Here is a 13,786-nt window from a genome sequence, read left to right on the forward strand (position 1 = left end):
TCTTCAGTGTCACATGATCTTTCAAAAATCATTCTTATATGCTATATTTGGTGCTCAAGATATAATTTTTTAATCAATGTTGTGACAGCTTAATATTTTTGTTGAACTGTGATGTCTTTTTTATAATTTGATGAATAGTTCAATAACAGTGTTTAATTGAAATATTCATTAATATAAATATATAAAATATTCCAAATATTAATTTCTTATTTTAAAGAAACGTACTGACACCATACTTTTGAACTGTAGTGTTAATTGTCTTTAATCTGAACTAGTCTGGCTACACCATCATTGTACTTTCTGCTCTTCTTTCTATATTTTTATTTTCTTTAGTCTATTTTTCTTTTCCCTTATGTCTATAACCCAGTGTCTGTTGGTGCTGTGTAAAACGCTAGCAGATGGCTTCTGGGGACTAGAATGGCGTCTCTGTACGATAGTAACTGTATCACTCTCAATTAGTGTTGAAATGATCCATTCCCTTCGACCAGACATAAATCAGAACCTATTAAGCGATCTCTTTCCTCCTCCCTCGTGTATGATTCACACATGAAAAAACACATTTTACTCATATTAGACCCGCTTACAGACTTATATAGACATTGATGAAAGCAGCAATTACGGCAAGCCGCGTGTTGCGGAAAGAAAGAGCTTCTCTGGTCTGAGCGAGAAAGAGGAGATGAGTGGCTCTCGGTTTGTGTAGGAAAATAGATAGAAGTGTATTACTTTGCCCCTTTTTTTTCTTTCGCATCTGTGTACAGATTTTGTGCAGGTATGTGTATGGGTAGTTAGTTCAGCTGGTTGAATAATGACTGTTCGGATGACAAACTCTTTCCTAATGAGAGCTGCATGCCCAGTTACATTTCCCAGACTTTATTTGAACAAGTTCAACAATTTGTTATTGTAAGAGGCCCAGTATAACTAATTAACCTGCTCACACAGACACACGGCAAGAGTACCTGAAGAAATTAGTTACTGATTTTGACCCTCAATTCACTCTTTTGCCTCCTGGCCTGATGTTGACCTTATTCCTTCAACCTCAGGAGAGAGTTTAGCTCCACAAAACACCCTTTATACCTCTGTGTCTGTGTTTGAGTGTGTTATGCATGGCAGGATAGTGAATTTAGACCGAGTTGTTGTACTGTAGACAGATTCTGTGGGAACGGAGTGAAGCTATTACGCTGCCTCACAATTTCACTCATCAGGGAAATGTGAAGACCAGTGTTTTAAATTGGACTAATCAAATGGAAGAGGCAGGGAAATGCCACAATTTTCCTGAAGTATTCCTTTCCATGAACAGATAGTAAAGCCAGATTTAAGTGAGCAGCCTTTTTTCAAAGCTGTAAATAATGCCAATCCAATTCCAGTTTTTGGCACATAGCACATACATATTGATATTTAATGGCAGGTTCAAAATGTCAAAATAAGGTTAATATGTCAGTGAAATGGCTATGGCTGCAATATAACAAAGAGTGAAAAATTTAAGGGGGTCTGAATACTTTCCGTACCCACTGTATAAACAAAACCTTTTTGCGCACAGTTCAATTCATGGAAGAAGCCTTTTATTTTTGTGGTGTTCCTGGAAAATCAAAAAATATATTTTGACTCATTGGTTTCTTGTGACCTCTGTACATAGGAAGAATTGTTTAAATATTTTGAACTGTTCATCATGTATTTATCTATTGAATTTGTTGTAAGAGACCAGATTGCTTTTCAATGGCATTACTATGCAGTAGGTTTGCTGCGATAGACGGTGTTGAGCCGCAACACCGGTTATGTCATTTGCCTACCGTGGCACCGCCCACCACCGTCGTTTTGATTTTTTTATAGTAACAAAAATAATTTAGCCTAGTTCAATTAAAGGACAGACACTTTAAAAAATGAAACGCTCAATGCAGCGAACCGTGCGCGAATGACAGTGCACCACGGAGCAGGAGTCAGTTTTGATTTATCGCGTGAGGAGATAAGTGAGTCGAGCTGACTGACAAGAGTGAGGTGAGAAAGACAAGACGATGGCAGAAAATTGTTTAGAAAGGCAAAGGCGCATGTTTGGCATTATTTTAGATTTTGAAAAGCCTATTGACTGGAATTTTTTTTTAACATTAGTTTCTTATTCAGTGTTTGCTGATTTTCAGTTTTATATACCTATTTAAACTTTGTGTAGCCTAAGTAATTTATTTTATTGGGCATATATGGTGTATTTTTATTCGTTTTGTTGTTAAAAGTTCTACGAGTTTGACGTTGTTGTTGCTTGAATTGAATCAATGCCAAATTGCCGCTAATTTGAAAGTGAAAGTAAAGTGCGCACAGCACTTTTACAAGCCATTTGAAAGCAAAGAAAATAGGGAAACTCAAACGAACTAACACCCCCACCCCAACGGTGATACCGGTATTACCGGTGTTGTCACACGTCGATTAACCGGTGGGAAAATTTCCTCACCATCACAACCCTACTATGCAGCTGCTAAGGTGTTTTGAATTGATCTTTTAGCAGTTGCTATGTGGTATGCAATGCTATCAGGGATACACTCTTATTGAAGTTCCAGCTGAGCTGATACAGATAATTATTTTCATGCTATGACATCACAGCATTATAGTGCACAGTATGAAAAATGGATATTAAATTTAATTTGCTAAAGAGTATGTTTAAGTGTTAGTAAATTAGTGTTTTCAGTGATTAACTTTGTGAGCATTAAATGAGGATCAGCAAAGGTAGTCTAAATTGGAGAAATGAGCACGAACAATTAAGTATCCAGTATCGAGATAAGTGATGTAGATGTTTCGTAGGGTGTCTCAGCCATGTTATGTGTGTTTGAATTGTCACATCCATGTACAAATTAATCTTCAGCTCTGCATGCATGTGCATTCTTTCATGTGGCTTTGTGTTGGCAAGCTGCACACGTTTTAAGAAAACTGAATCGCAATGCCACATTAATTTTGTCATTTAGAATAAGGAAGACAAAGGAAGAGTAATGGTAAAAAAATGTGGTTGCAGATGGCTAATGCCTTGACGCGTTAATAATATTTATATTGTGACATTTTATTCAAGTCCAAGCGTAACACAATCTGGGTTTTTTTTTTTGCTTGGTGAAAGAATAGATCTGGTCATCTGGAAGAATCTGTTTGAAGTCTGTTTGTCTTCTGGAGGAGGACTTGGACAGAAGAAATGCCATGGCAACTCAGTTGCAATTTAAAAATGTTCCATTTCAAGTTTGCTTAAAACAACTGCACCATTTAATATAATATGCAGAGCTGTGTTGAGTGTAGATGCAAGCAACATTGTAGCCTAAAGGGATTGTGAAAACTTTTTTTCGTGTCTGTGTTTGTTCTAAGTTGTTTACATCTCATAATATACTGCTTATCTCTAAACATAGTGTGTGGATGTGTTTGATTGGCAGGTGTATAGTCCAGTCAGAAATGCGGTTTATTTTATAATGAGAGTCAAATTTGTATCACAGTGGTAGGTCTTCATTTCATTTTTTTTTAAATAAGTAGACTTTTGCAACTATCTTTTACTACATATTGTCAAATGATCAGCTAGTCCATGATAATACTGATTTTAAGTGTCTCAGAACTTCTTGATTAATTTCAAGATGTACATGAAATTAATGATAATTTGCCGTTCAGAAAGTTGAGTCGCATGCAGTAAACGAGTGAGATGTAGACTTGAACCCATTTTCTAGTGAATCGGCTAGGGTTCGGATCACAATCTAGATCTGATTTAAAGCTCTGTATTTTTTTTTTCTTCTGTGCATCTTATGAGAAAAAACTCAGATGTTTTCTAATAATATTTATATTGTGACATTTTATTCAAGTCCAAGCGTAACACAATCTGGGTTTTTTTTTTTGCTTGGTGAAAGAATAGATCTGGTCATCTGGAAGAATCTGTTTGAAGTCTGTTTGTCTTCTAGAGGAGGACTTGGACAGAAGAAATGCCATGGCAACTCAGTTGCAATTAAAAATGTTCCATTTCAAGTTTGCTTAAAACAACTGCACCATTTAATATAATATGCAGAGCTGTGTTGAGTGTAGATGCAAGCAACATTGTAGCCTAAAGGGATTGTGAAAACTTTTTTTCGTGTCTGTGTTTGTTCTAAGTTGTTTACATCTCATAATATACTGCTTATCTCTAAACATAGTGTGTGGATGTGTTTGATTGGCAGGTGTATAGTCCAGTCAGAAATGCGGTTTATTTTATAATGAGAGTCAAATTTGTATCACAGTGGTAGGTCTTCATTTCATTTTTTTTTAAATAAGTAGACTTTTGCAACTATCTTTTACTACATATTGTCAAATGATCAGCTAGTCCATGATAATACTGATTTTAAGTGTCTCAGAACTTCTTGATTAATTTCAAGATGTACATGACAGAAATTAATGATAATTTGCCATTCAGAAAGTTGAGTCGCATGCAGTAAACGAGTGAGATGTAGACTTGAACCCATTTTCTAGTGAATCGGCTAGGGTTCGGATCACAATCTAGATCTGATTTAAAGCTCTGTATTTTTTTTTTTCTTCTGTGCATCTTATGAGAAAAAACTCAGAAGTTTTGTCGTTATTTTTGCAGTCTTTTTATGACGTTAAATGTGGACTGCAAACTCACTTTCTGGTAAAAAGGGAATTCAGCAGTGTTGGTGTAGACTGACTGAGTGATTCAGATTCAACTTAATTTTTGAATTCAGTTTAATTATCTATGAAGACTGAAGTGTTTTGACAGAAACAAATTAATTATCAGATATTTCTGATATCTAATATGTAATTTTCAGTAAAAAGCTGGATTTGAAATAGACCAGCTTACTAGACACATGACTCACTCTCTCTCTCTCCCTGTTTGTTTCCTCTCTTTCGCTCTCTCTCTCCCATCTGTTCTGCTTTAGCCACATGTTGAGTGTTGTTCTGGAGCTCAATCCCATGTCATAAAACAGACACTTTTCTTCTCCTCTCTGTCTTGTCTCCTTTTCTCAATTTTTTTCTTCTTTTTTCTTTTCTCTTCCCTCCCTGCCATGGCAACTCAGTTGCAATTAAAAATGTTCCATTTCAAGTTTGCTTAAAACAACTGCACCATTTAATATAATATGCAGAGCTGTGTTGAGTGTAGACGCAAGCAACATTGTAGCCTAAAGGGATTGTGAAAACTTTTTTTCGTGTCTGTGTTTGTTCTAAGTTGTTTACATCTCATAATATACTGCTTATCTCTAAACATAGTGTGTGGATGTGTTTGATTGGCAGGTGTATAGTCCAGTCAGAAATGAGGTTTATTTTATAATGAGAGTCAAATTTGTATCCCAGTGGTAGGTCTTCATTTCATTTTTTTTTAAATAAGTAGACTTTTGCAACTGTGTATCTTTTACTACATATTGTCAAATGATCAGCTAGTCCATGATAATACTGATTTTAAGTGTCTCAGAACTTCTTGATTAATTTCAAGATGTACATGACAGAAATTAATGATAATTTGCCATTCAGAAAGTTGAGTCGCATGCAGTAAACGAGTGAGATGTAGACTTGAACCCATTTTCTAGTGAATCGGCTAGGGTTCGGATCACAATCTAGATCTGATTTAAAGCTCTGTATTTTTTTTTTTCTTCTGTGCATCTTATGAGAAAAAACTCAGAAGTTTTGTCGTTATTTTTGCAGTCTTTTTATGACGTTAAATGTGGACTGCAAACTCACTTTCTGGTAAAAAGGGAATTCAGCAGTGTTGGTGTAGACTGACTGAGTGATTCAGATTCAACTTAATTTTTGAATTCAGTTTAATTATCTATGAAGACTGAAGTGTTTTGACAGAAACAAATTAATTATCAGATATTTCTGATATCTAATATGTAATTTTCAGTAAAAAGCTGGATTTGAAATAGACCAGCTTACTAGACACATGACTCACTCTCTCTCTCTCCCTGTTTGTTTCCTCTCTCTTTCGCTCTCTCTCTCCCATCTGTTCTGCTTTAGCCACATGTTGAGTGTTGTTCTGGAGCTCAATCCCATGTCATAAAACAGACACTTTTCTTCTCCTCTCTGTCTTGTCTCCTTTTCTCAATTTTTTTCTTCTTTTTTCTTTTCTCTTCCCTCCCTTTTGTTCTTTTGAACTTTCTATTCATGAAAGAATTCTGAAAAAAAAGTTTCCACACAAAATATTAATCAGCACAACTGTTTTCAGCATTGATAATAATGAGAATTGTCTTGAGCGCCAAATCAGCATATTAGAATAATTTCTGAAGGTCATGTGACACTAAAGATAATAAATTCAGCTATGTCGTCACAGGAAGAAATTGCATTTTAAAATATAGTGAAATGTTACTATAACTTGAAATGGATGTTTTTGGTCTCGCAATTAACAAACCATTAACTATGACTTTTGTCTCAAACTCCTAATTTACTGCTTATTAATAGTTAGTAAGGTAGTTGTTAAGTTTAGGTATTAGGTAGGATTAGGGATGTAGAATATGGTCACGCAGAATATGTGCTTTATAAGCACTATAATAAACAGCCAATATGTTAATAATAGGCATGCTAATAAGCAACTAGTTAATAGTGAGAATTGGTCCCTATACTAAAGTATTAGTTTTTTTTTGACCGTTTTACTTTGTTTTTGATCAAATAATAGCTTTTTAATTGTAATGTACTTTAAAGCTCTCGCCTTTCTACTGTAGCTAAGCATTCAGCCTTCGAATTATATGTTAAACCGAGGTCCTGACCTCTTTAGTCATCAAAGCTCCCAGGAAGTCCCAGGAAATGTATAATTATAGGTAGAGGTATAATCTTGGCATCCTGGCCAAATTTGTTCACTACCCTCTGTTGTAATCCCTGTATCAACTGATTCGCTTCATCACTCCTCTTCACCAATAACCAGGCGTGTGGTGGGCATTCTGGCACACTATGATTGCGTCACATCATCCAGGTGGATGCTGCACACAGGTGGTGGTTGAGGAGTTTGCCTCCTTTAAAAATATTTAAAGAACTTCTTTTTTTTATTTTTATTTTTTTAAGTTCTATATGTGACAAGTAATTATTATTAATTGTTAGTACATTAGGTATGAGAGACAATGCATAATAAACGCACCTGCTGTTCAGTTCAATTGTTTTTATTAATGGCCCTAAAGGATTTGTTTATATGTCCTGAAATATGGTGTATAGGTGGTCAATTAATAATGGATTTCAAATGCGTTCCAGATCAGATGCGTTCAGAATTCAGATTTAACATCTGTAGTTGATCAGCATTCGATTTTATTGTGAAATCCTAAGTGAAATGAAATTCTAAATAAATCTCTCTTTTCCTCTCAATAAACATTAGGCTTTGGTTAGGTATAGTGTGACCTGTGGCCCAAGTCCTCAGCAATTTTAGATGCTGGCTGCCCCTCCAAAACCTCCTAGCTGTTTTTCAGACAAAAAGTTAAATGTCAAGTCTTCATTTTATTTCTTTTCTCTCTGATTTGAATTTGAAATTGTATATATCAGGTGCAGACAGCCTGTGCAGTCATTATGACAAGTACTGCAAAGTTGAACTCTAATTTCTCTTTCTTTCTCTGGTGTGGTAGTTAGCAGGCCTCTGCCTCTGCGGATGAATCATCGGTTTGTATAATTGTGATTAGTCGAATGGGTAGGATTCAGTAGCTCTGATTAATTGCTATCATTTTTCAGCCCATGACATCATGCGTATTTTAGTGAGGGGAGTAATGAGGAGAAAGTGAAGGGGGTTCAAGCACTTCGGGGATGGGACCCAAATCCTCAAATGCTCTCCTCTCTATTTGGTAACTTTAACCTGCTGATTTATTAGCAGCTATGGCAGGATGCTGAAATAATTGGGCTTGGATCAGCATACATGTGGGGTGACGGCAACAGCAATAGAAGTGAGCTCAGTGGTGGATTTTATTGAAAGAATGTGTCGTTTTGGATAAGGTTACTGAAAGGTCTATAGGAAGGTGAAAGACTGTGTATGGGGTGTGTTTGTTGGATAGATGGACGTGTGTATATTCTATCCAGATTTTCAGACAGAGTAATAGGAGAAGAGTAGACCGAACAGACATTTGTCAATAAGATGATTTGACTATAGATTGAGTGTTCACTCTTTTCATTTTACTGTTTGTTTTGGCTAGCATATTCTCATCTAGGTGCTTATTGCACTTTTAAGAAGGAGACTGCCCAACAAAATTTTTCATCCGTAACTATACAATTTGTCTTGATGTAGTATTCTTCTTTAATCTCCATGTTACTCATCCCGAGGTCTGTAGTAATCTACCCCCTCACCTTCTCCAAAATGAGGACCTCCTCTGGCTTCTGTTCTGTTGGAATATATTTTGTATGAGAATCCGTTTTGAGGAAAAAGTCTCCGTTTTGGTCCGTTTACACTGAAAAGCAACCCCAGTTTTTTCAATCTAAAACAGGGTTTGCAGCATTTTCAAAAGTCTCGAACGCCGGAGTAGTGTAAACGACAGGCGTATCCGTAGCAAAAGTTATGCGTTTTAAAACGAAAACGCTCTAGTGTAAACGTAACCTTAGAGGTCTGTTGTGGAACACGTTTCTCATTCAATATTTTTTTATATTTTATTTATTAATCAAACCTGAAAGTCATTTTGATTCTTTATATGGTTAAATGTAAATCTGATTGATCGAAGTTCAACAAGTGAAGTTTAATGCAAAAGTCAGCAGGAAAGTGTTTATTGAATTTCTACAAATTTGCCTTTGCTGTGCATTTAAAGAAATTACAGAAAAGATTGTAGGAATTATTATGCAACTATTTGTTTTCCTAATGATCTCTGCCAGGGTGGATCTCAGGAGGGATTTTAGATCCTAATCAATATCTTGTCTTCAAATTCCATGTTTAGACTCGAGAATCCATAATTCTGGATTCACATAACATTCTTAAGAATAACATTTTCTATATTTCATCTGACACCACTGATATATAATGTAAAAATGACAAGTCATGATCCTGTGACTTTAAGCAACTCAAAAACAAGTCAAATAGGGACTTGGTTTTTAATTTTATAATTGCAACATATTTTCCAACAGCATAGCATATACTCTCACACACAGAAATTCACATTCATTCATTCTTGAGAGCCTGCAAGAAAAAATACGCATAAATGAGCACAACAGACCGATCCATTTTGAGACGGGCACTATAAAAATAACTATTAAAATACACAGCACATTTAAAAAAATAAAAAAAAACTCCCCGTCAGCCATTATTACAGTAATGGATATTACTGTAATCTGTGTTATTTGGAGATGATCATCGAGTCTTCAGCAAAAACCACCATACAATCAAATAGCAACAAAGCCTGTGATTTTATTTTTAAGACATTTTCTCTTTATGTTCTTTTGAAAATATTTGAGAACTTTTTTAATTCTTCCTTAAGATTTTTGGAATGTCTGAGCTTAGATTGGTCATGTTGAGCCTTGGAACACAAGCATAGCCAACAGACATTCTGTTGACCTCTCATTGGTTGATGACAATTACATTTAGTAATTTAGCAGACTCTTTTATCCAAAGCGACTTACAAATGAGGACAATGGAAGCAATCAAAATCAACAAAAGAGCAATGATATGTAAGTGCTATAAGAAGTGTCAGTTAGCATAACGTAAGTACACGTAGCAAGGTTTTTTTATTATATAATAAATAAAAAGAAAATGGATAGAATAGAAAAAGAATAGAGCAAGCTAGTGTTAGAAACCTTTTTTGCTTTTGTTAATTGTATAATAAATAAAAAGAAAAGAAAGATAGAATACAAAAAGAATAGAGAAGCTATTCTGAAGCTATAGTGTTATATTTTTTTTTTAAGAAAACAAGCAGTTAGTAAATGAATAGAGTGCAACTCTAAAGGGGGCACGTTTATATTTTTTATATTTTTTTTGCTAGAGTTAGAGGGTCAAATAAAGATGGAAGAGAAGGGTTTTTTTTTTTTTTAGCCGATTCTTGAAGATGGCTAAGGACTCAGCTACTCAAATTGAGTTGGGCAGGTCATTCCACCAGGAGGGAACATTTAATTTTCTAAGTCTGTAAAAGTGATTTTGTGCCTCTTTGGGATGGCACAATAAAGCGACATTCACTTGCAGAATGCAAGCTTCTGTAGAGGCACATAAGTCTGAAGTAATGAATTTAGGTAAAGGGGTGCAGAGCCAGTGATGGTTTTGTAGGCAAACATCAATGCCAGCTATTGGTAGCCATTGCAAATTGATAAACGGATGTGACGTGCGTTCTTTTCAGCTGATTAAAAATTAATCTTGCTACCACGTTCTGGATTAATTGTAAAGGTTTGATAGATCTTGCTGGAAGACCTGCCAAGAGAGAGCATTGCAGTTGTGAAGCTTGATGTTGAATAAAGCAAATCTGTAGGACTGGGCAGTTTTAGCAATGTGGTCTGAGAAATTCAGCTGATCATCAATAATAACTCCAAGGTTTCGGTCTGTTTTTGAAGGAGTTATGGTTGATGTGCCTAACTGGATGGTGAAATTGTGAAGAAACGATGGGTTTGATGGAACCACAAGCAGTTCTGTCTTGGCAAGGTTGAAGGTGATGGTGCTTCATGACACAAGGCTTGATGACACAAGGCTTCATGGATGTTTCCTCTCCAGCAGCTTCATTAGAAACCTTTTTTTATATATTTTGATGCTGAATATTTCTGAATGGTAGTTTTTGGTTCTTGATATCAATAAGGTTTATAATGTATATGTGATATGAGAACTGTAATTGACATTCAGAAAAGGTATAATTGTTGACTGCCCTGGATTTATACAGGAAGACAAATTACTATACTAGGACTGTCAATTTAACATGTTAATTTGCTTCAAATAATTATGAAAAAATAATGTAAATGTTCAAATTAACGCATTTAACACGCACGACACAACTTTGTCATCTTATATTGTGTGCAATTGAAATGCCCCTAATATTCAAGATATGAGGGCTAAAATTCTCAGCCAAAACTGATGTTTGATTAATTTGCAATTAATTACGTTATTCGGCACATCATAAAATTAATTGTATTTAAAAATTAAATAGCTTGATAGACCTAATAACCAAATGGTATCTATTTCTACCTTAATTTGTAGTTAGCTTTTGCTGCTTAAGGTTTTCATCTGTTCTTTCTTTTCTTTTGAAGCATATGGAAAATTATAAGGTCATCCGTTTGGGTTAGTGATAAAAAAGCACTAAAGTAATGTCACTTTCTAGAAATAATGGATGCACAAATTAGATTAGGGTGAAAGACGGGAGCACACGTGATAGCGCTTTTGCGATACATCTATGTACTCAGGAGAAATATATCATGGCCCTGATGGCTCCGAGTGGAAGAGAACGTTCTCTCCAGTGAGATGTTGACGACAGACACTGACATGCACTATCAGAGGGTAATGTTGGCCTGAGAGCTAATGTGTCACTCATCTCCCACGTTACCTGCTGAGATCAGTAATAGACTAATGTTGGCCAGACAAAGTTTTAGGCTGATCATACAAGTTTCCTTCATACATTCCTACAGCCTTGTCAACAGAATAAACATTTTATTTATTTATTTAAAATAATTTGATAATTAATACATTTATTAATAGACAAATGATTCATTTAAAGAATATTTGAAATGCAGATTTATTAGGGTTAGAGTTTGTCACTGGTCATTATGTAAGTGTGGAGTTCAGGCCTCTCTCCTCACCTTTTGCTGTTTTTCTAATCTTTCATTCCTTCCTCTGCATAGTGTGCTCTGATTTTCCCAAATGTCCATGTTTCTGTCTATATCCTGTTACAGAGTGCACAGGAGGTGCTCGAGTGCACACACTGTGTTCTTTGTGTAGTAAGGTTTGCTGGTCTTTCGAAGGCATTTCCTCATGTAGGTGAAGGAACAAGATCTGGCTTCTGAAAGTGATGTTTCCTTGTACACAGGCAACACTTATAAGACAACCTATGGATAATCCAGTGTGTGAAACCACAGAGACACGCATCGATTTCAGTCTTTGATACTTATAAACACTTTCTTTGTCTAAGTTTTGACCTAAACATCATCGATCGCAAAAGCTCAACCACTGCTGAATCATATTAATCCAAAACCCCATATTAAATAATATTAAAAATAACATTGGTTCTGATTAGCTGCCATTTTTAGTTGCTTTGTGCAGTTTTAAGGTTTCAGCCTGGATGGAAAAATCACTTGATGTTGGAAACCTGCTTTGGAGTATGTTTTCCCATTGGATATAAAATGACTGTTTCTAGCCTTCAGGGTCATACTGCAGGAGACATGAACGATTGTATCCAGCGTTTTATCCCAGGCCTCAACTTCCCTCTCCTGTTCATTCCCTTTTTACCTCCACCCATTCCCATTTACCTTCCAGTCATTCTTATTTATTTCCATTCAAGTCAGGCCTGTCCTGTTTTCAGAACAAACCCTGGCATTCCTCAGCCATTATTACCTTAATTAGACCCAATTTTCCTTTTTCAACATAATACCTGTTAATGATGGAACTGTAATGCAATAGGGTTAAAGCAACATTGAGTGTTTACTGAGCAGGTCATTGAAAGGTCAGTATAACAGTCAGAGTATATAAAGGGAGTGAAACATCACAGACTCGGTGTTTGTTTTGAGTCTCACTGTGTTTGTGTGTGTGCATTTATAATTGGAAGTTTAATAACCATGCTACCCTGTTTAACACTTATCTTCCTGTTGGTATACTCGCAGGTAGCATAAATCAGCTGTGATAATTGTGGCTAATTGCGTTTTAATGACCTCGCTGTTGTTCTTTTTGCTGTCTTTTCCTCCCCAGCGTTCTCCCTGCCAAATCTACAGCAAACACAGCCATTTGGTTCTCTGTAATTTATGGTCATTTGAGCGGCGAGTTAAAGAGAGTGTGTATCGTTGTTTGTTTTCACGCCAGTTTAAGTGACTTAAGTGTCAAACACTCGCTCTGTCTCTGCCCGGGTCTTTGTGTTTGTTTTTTCAGGTCTGCCTTGATGGCTAGAGCTTAAGTTCTGCTGAAATGATCTGAACCTCAGACTCTTATTGTAATGACGTTTGAAAAAGTTATGATGCCAGAGAGTGTGTTCGAAAAAGCTTAATATGTTGGTACTATGCACCAAGGAGATCTATAATATCATGAGAAATCTATCGCTTTCCCATTAATCTAAATGACCATTACTTGGCTGGCACAGGTGGACCCCCATAAGTTAAAGACCTGCAAATTATACACATGCACATACATCATAAGGATGTACTAAATTGATCAAAATTGACAGGAAATGTTATAAAACATTTGTATTTCAAATAAATGCTTTATTTCTATTCATAAAAAAGGATCCTGTAAAAATGTATCATGGTTTCTACAAAAATATTAAGCAGTGCCTCTGTTTTCAACATGCAGTAGATAATAAAAAGAAATGTTACCTAGCACCAAATCAGCCTATTAGAATGATTTCTGGAGGATCATATGACACTGAAGACTGGAGTAATGACCTCTGAAAATTCAGCTTTGCCAGCACAGTAATAAATGACATTTAAAATATATTCAGCTTATTTTTAATTGCAACATTATATTACAAAAAGTCTGTTTTTACTGTGTTTTTTATCAAATAAATGCAGCCTCAGTGAATTTAAGCTTAAAAATCTTGCCAATCCCAAATTTGAATAGGTGTGTGTGTGTGTGTATACACAACTAATTCAAATATAAAACTGTACAGCTTATTTGTTATAAAGAAAGAAATTGTGCGTTTTGGCAGCCGAATGGCGTAGAAATCAACCAGAGGGGGCTAATTGGGCCTTCCTAACCAGGCACACCCCTCGACCCATTGGCACCCACGGCATCTGT

At 35.7% G+C, this 13,786-nt stretch overlaps 1 protein-coding gene across 1 annotated transcript in view; it reads left to right on the top strand.

Moving 5' to 3' along the window:
• The window catches only part of LOC107584397 (MAGUK p55 subfamily member 7-like), a 166,697-nt gene that overhangs the window by 111,640 nt on the left and 41,271 nt on the right, over positions 1-13,786 (top strand). The window contains exons 6-7 of the mRNA XM_016270999.1: positions 587-690; positions 759-769. Coding sequence (XP_016126485.1) covers positions 587-690; positions 759-769 — 115 coding nt within the window. The remainder of the gene's footprint in view (positions 1-586; positions 691-758; positions 770-13,786) is intronic.

This window comes from Sinocyclocheilus grahami, unplaced genomic scaffold (assembly GCF_001515645.1).
Source record: "Sinocyclocheilus grahami isolate Dianchi unplaced genomic scaffold, SAMN03320097.WGS_v1.1 scaffold59.1, whole genome shotgun sequence".
Classification (NCBI taxonomy): Eukaryota; Metazoa; Chordata; class Actinopteri; order Cypriniformes; family Cyprinidae; genus Sinocyclocheilus; species Sinocyclocheilus grahami.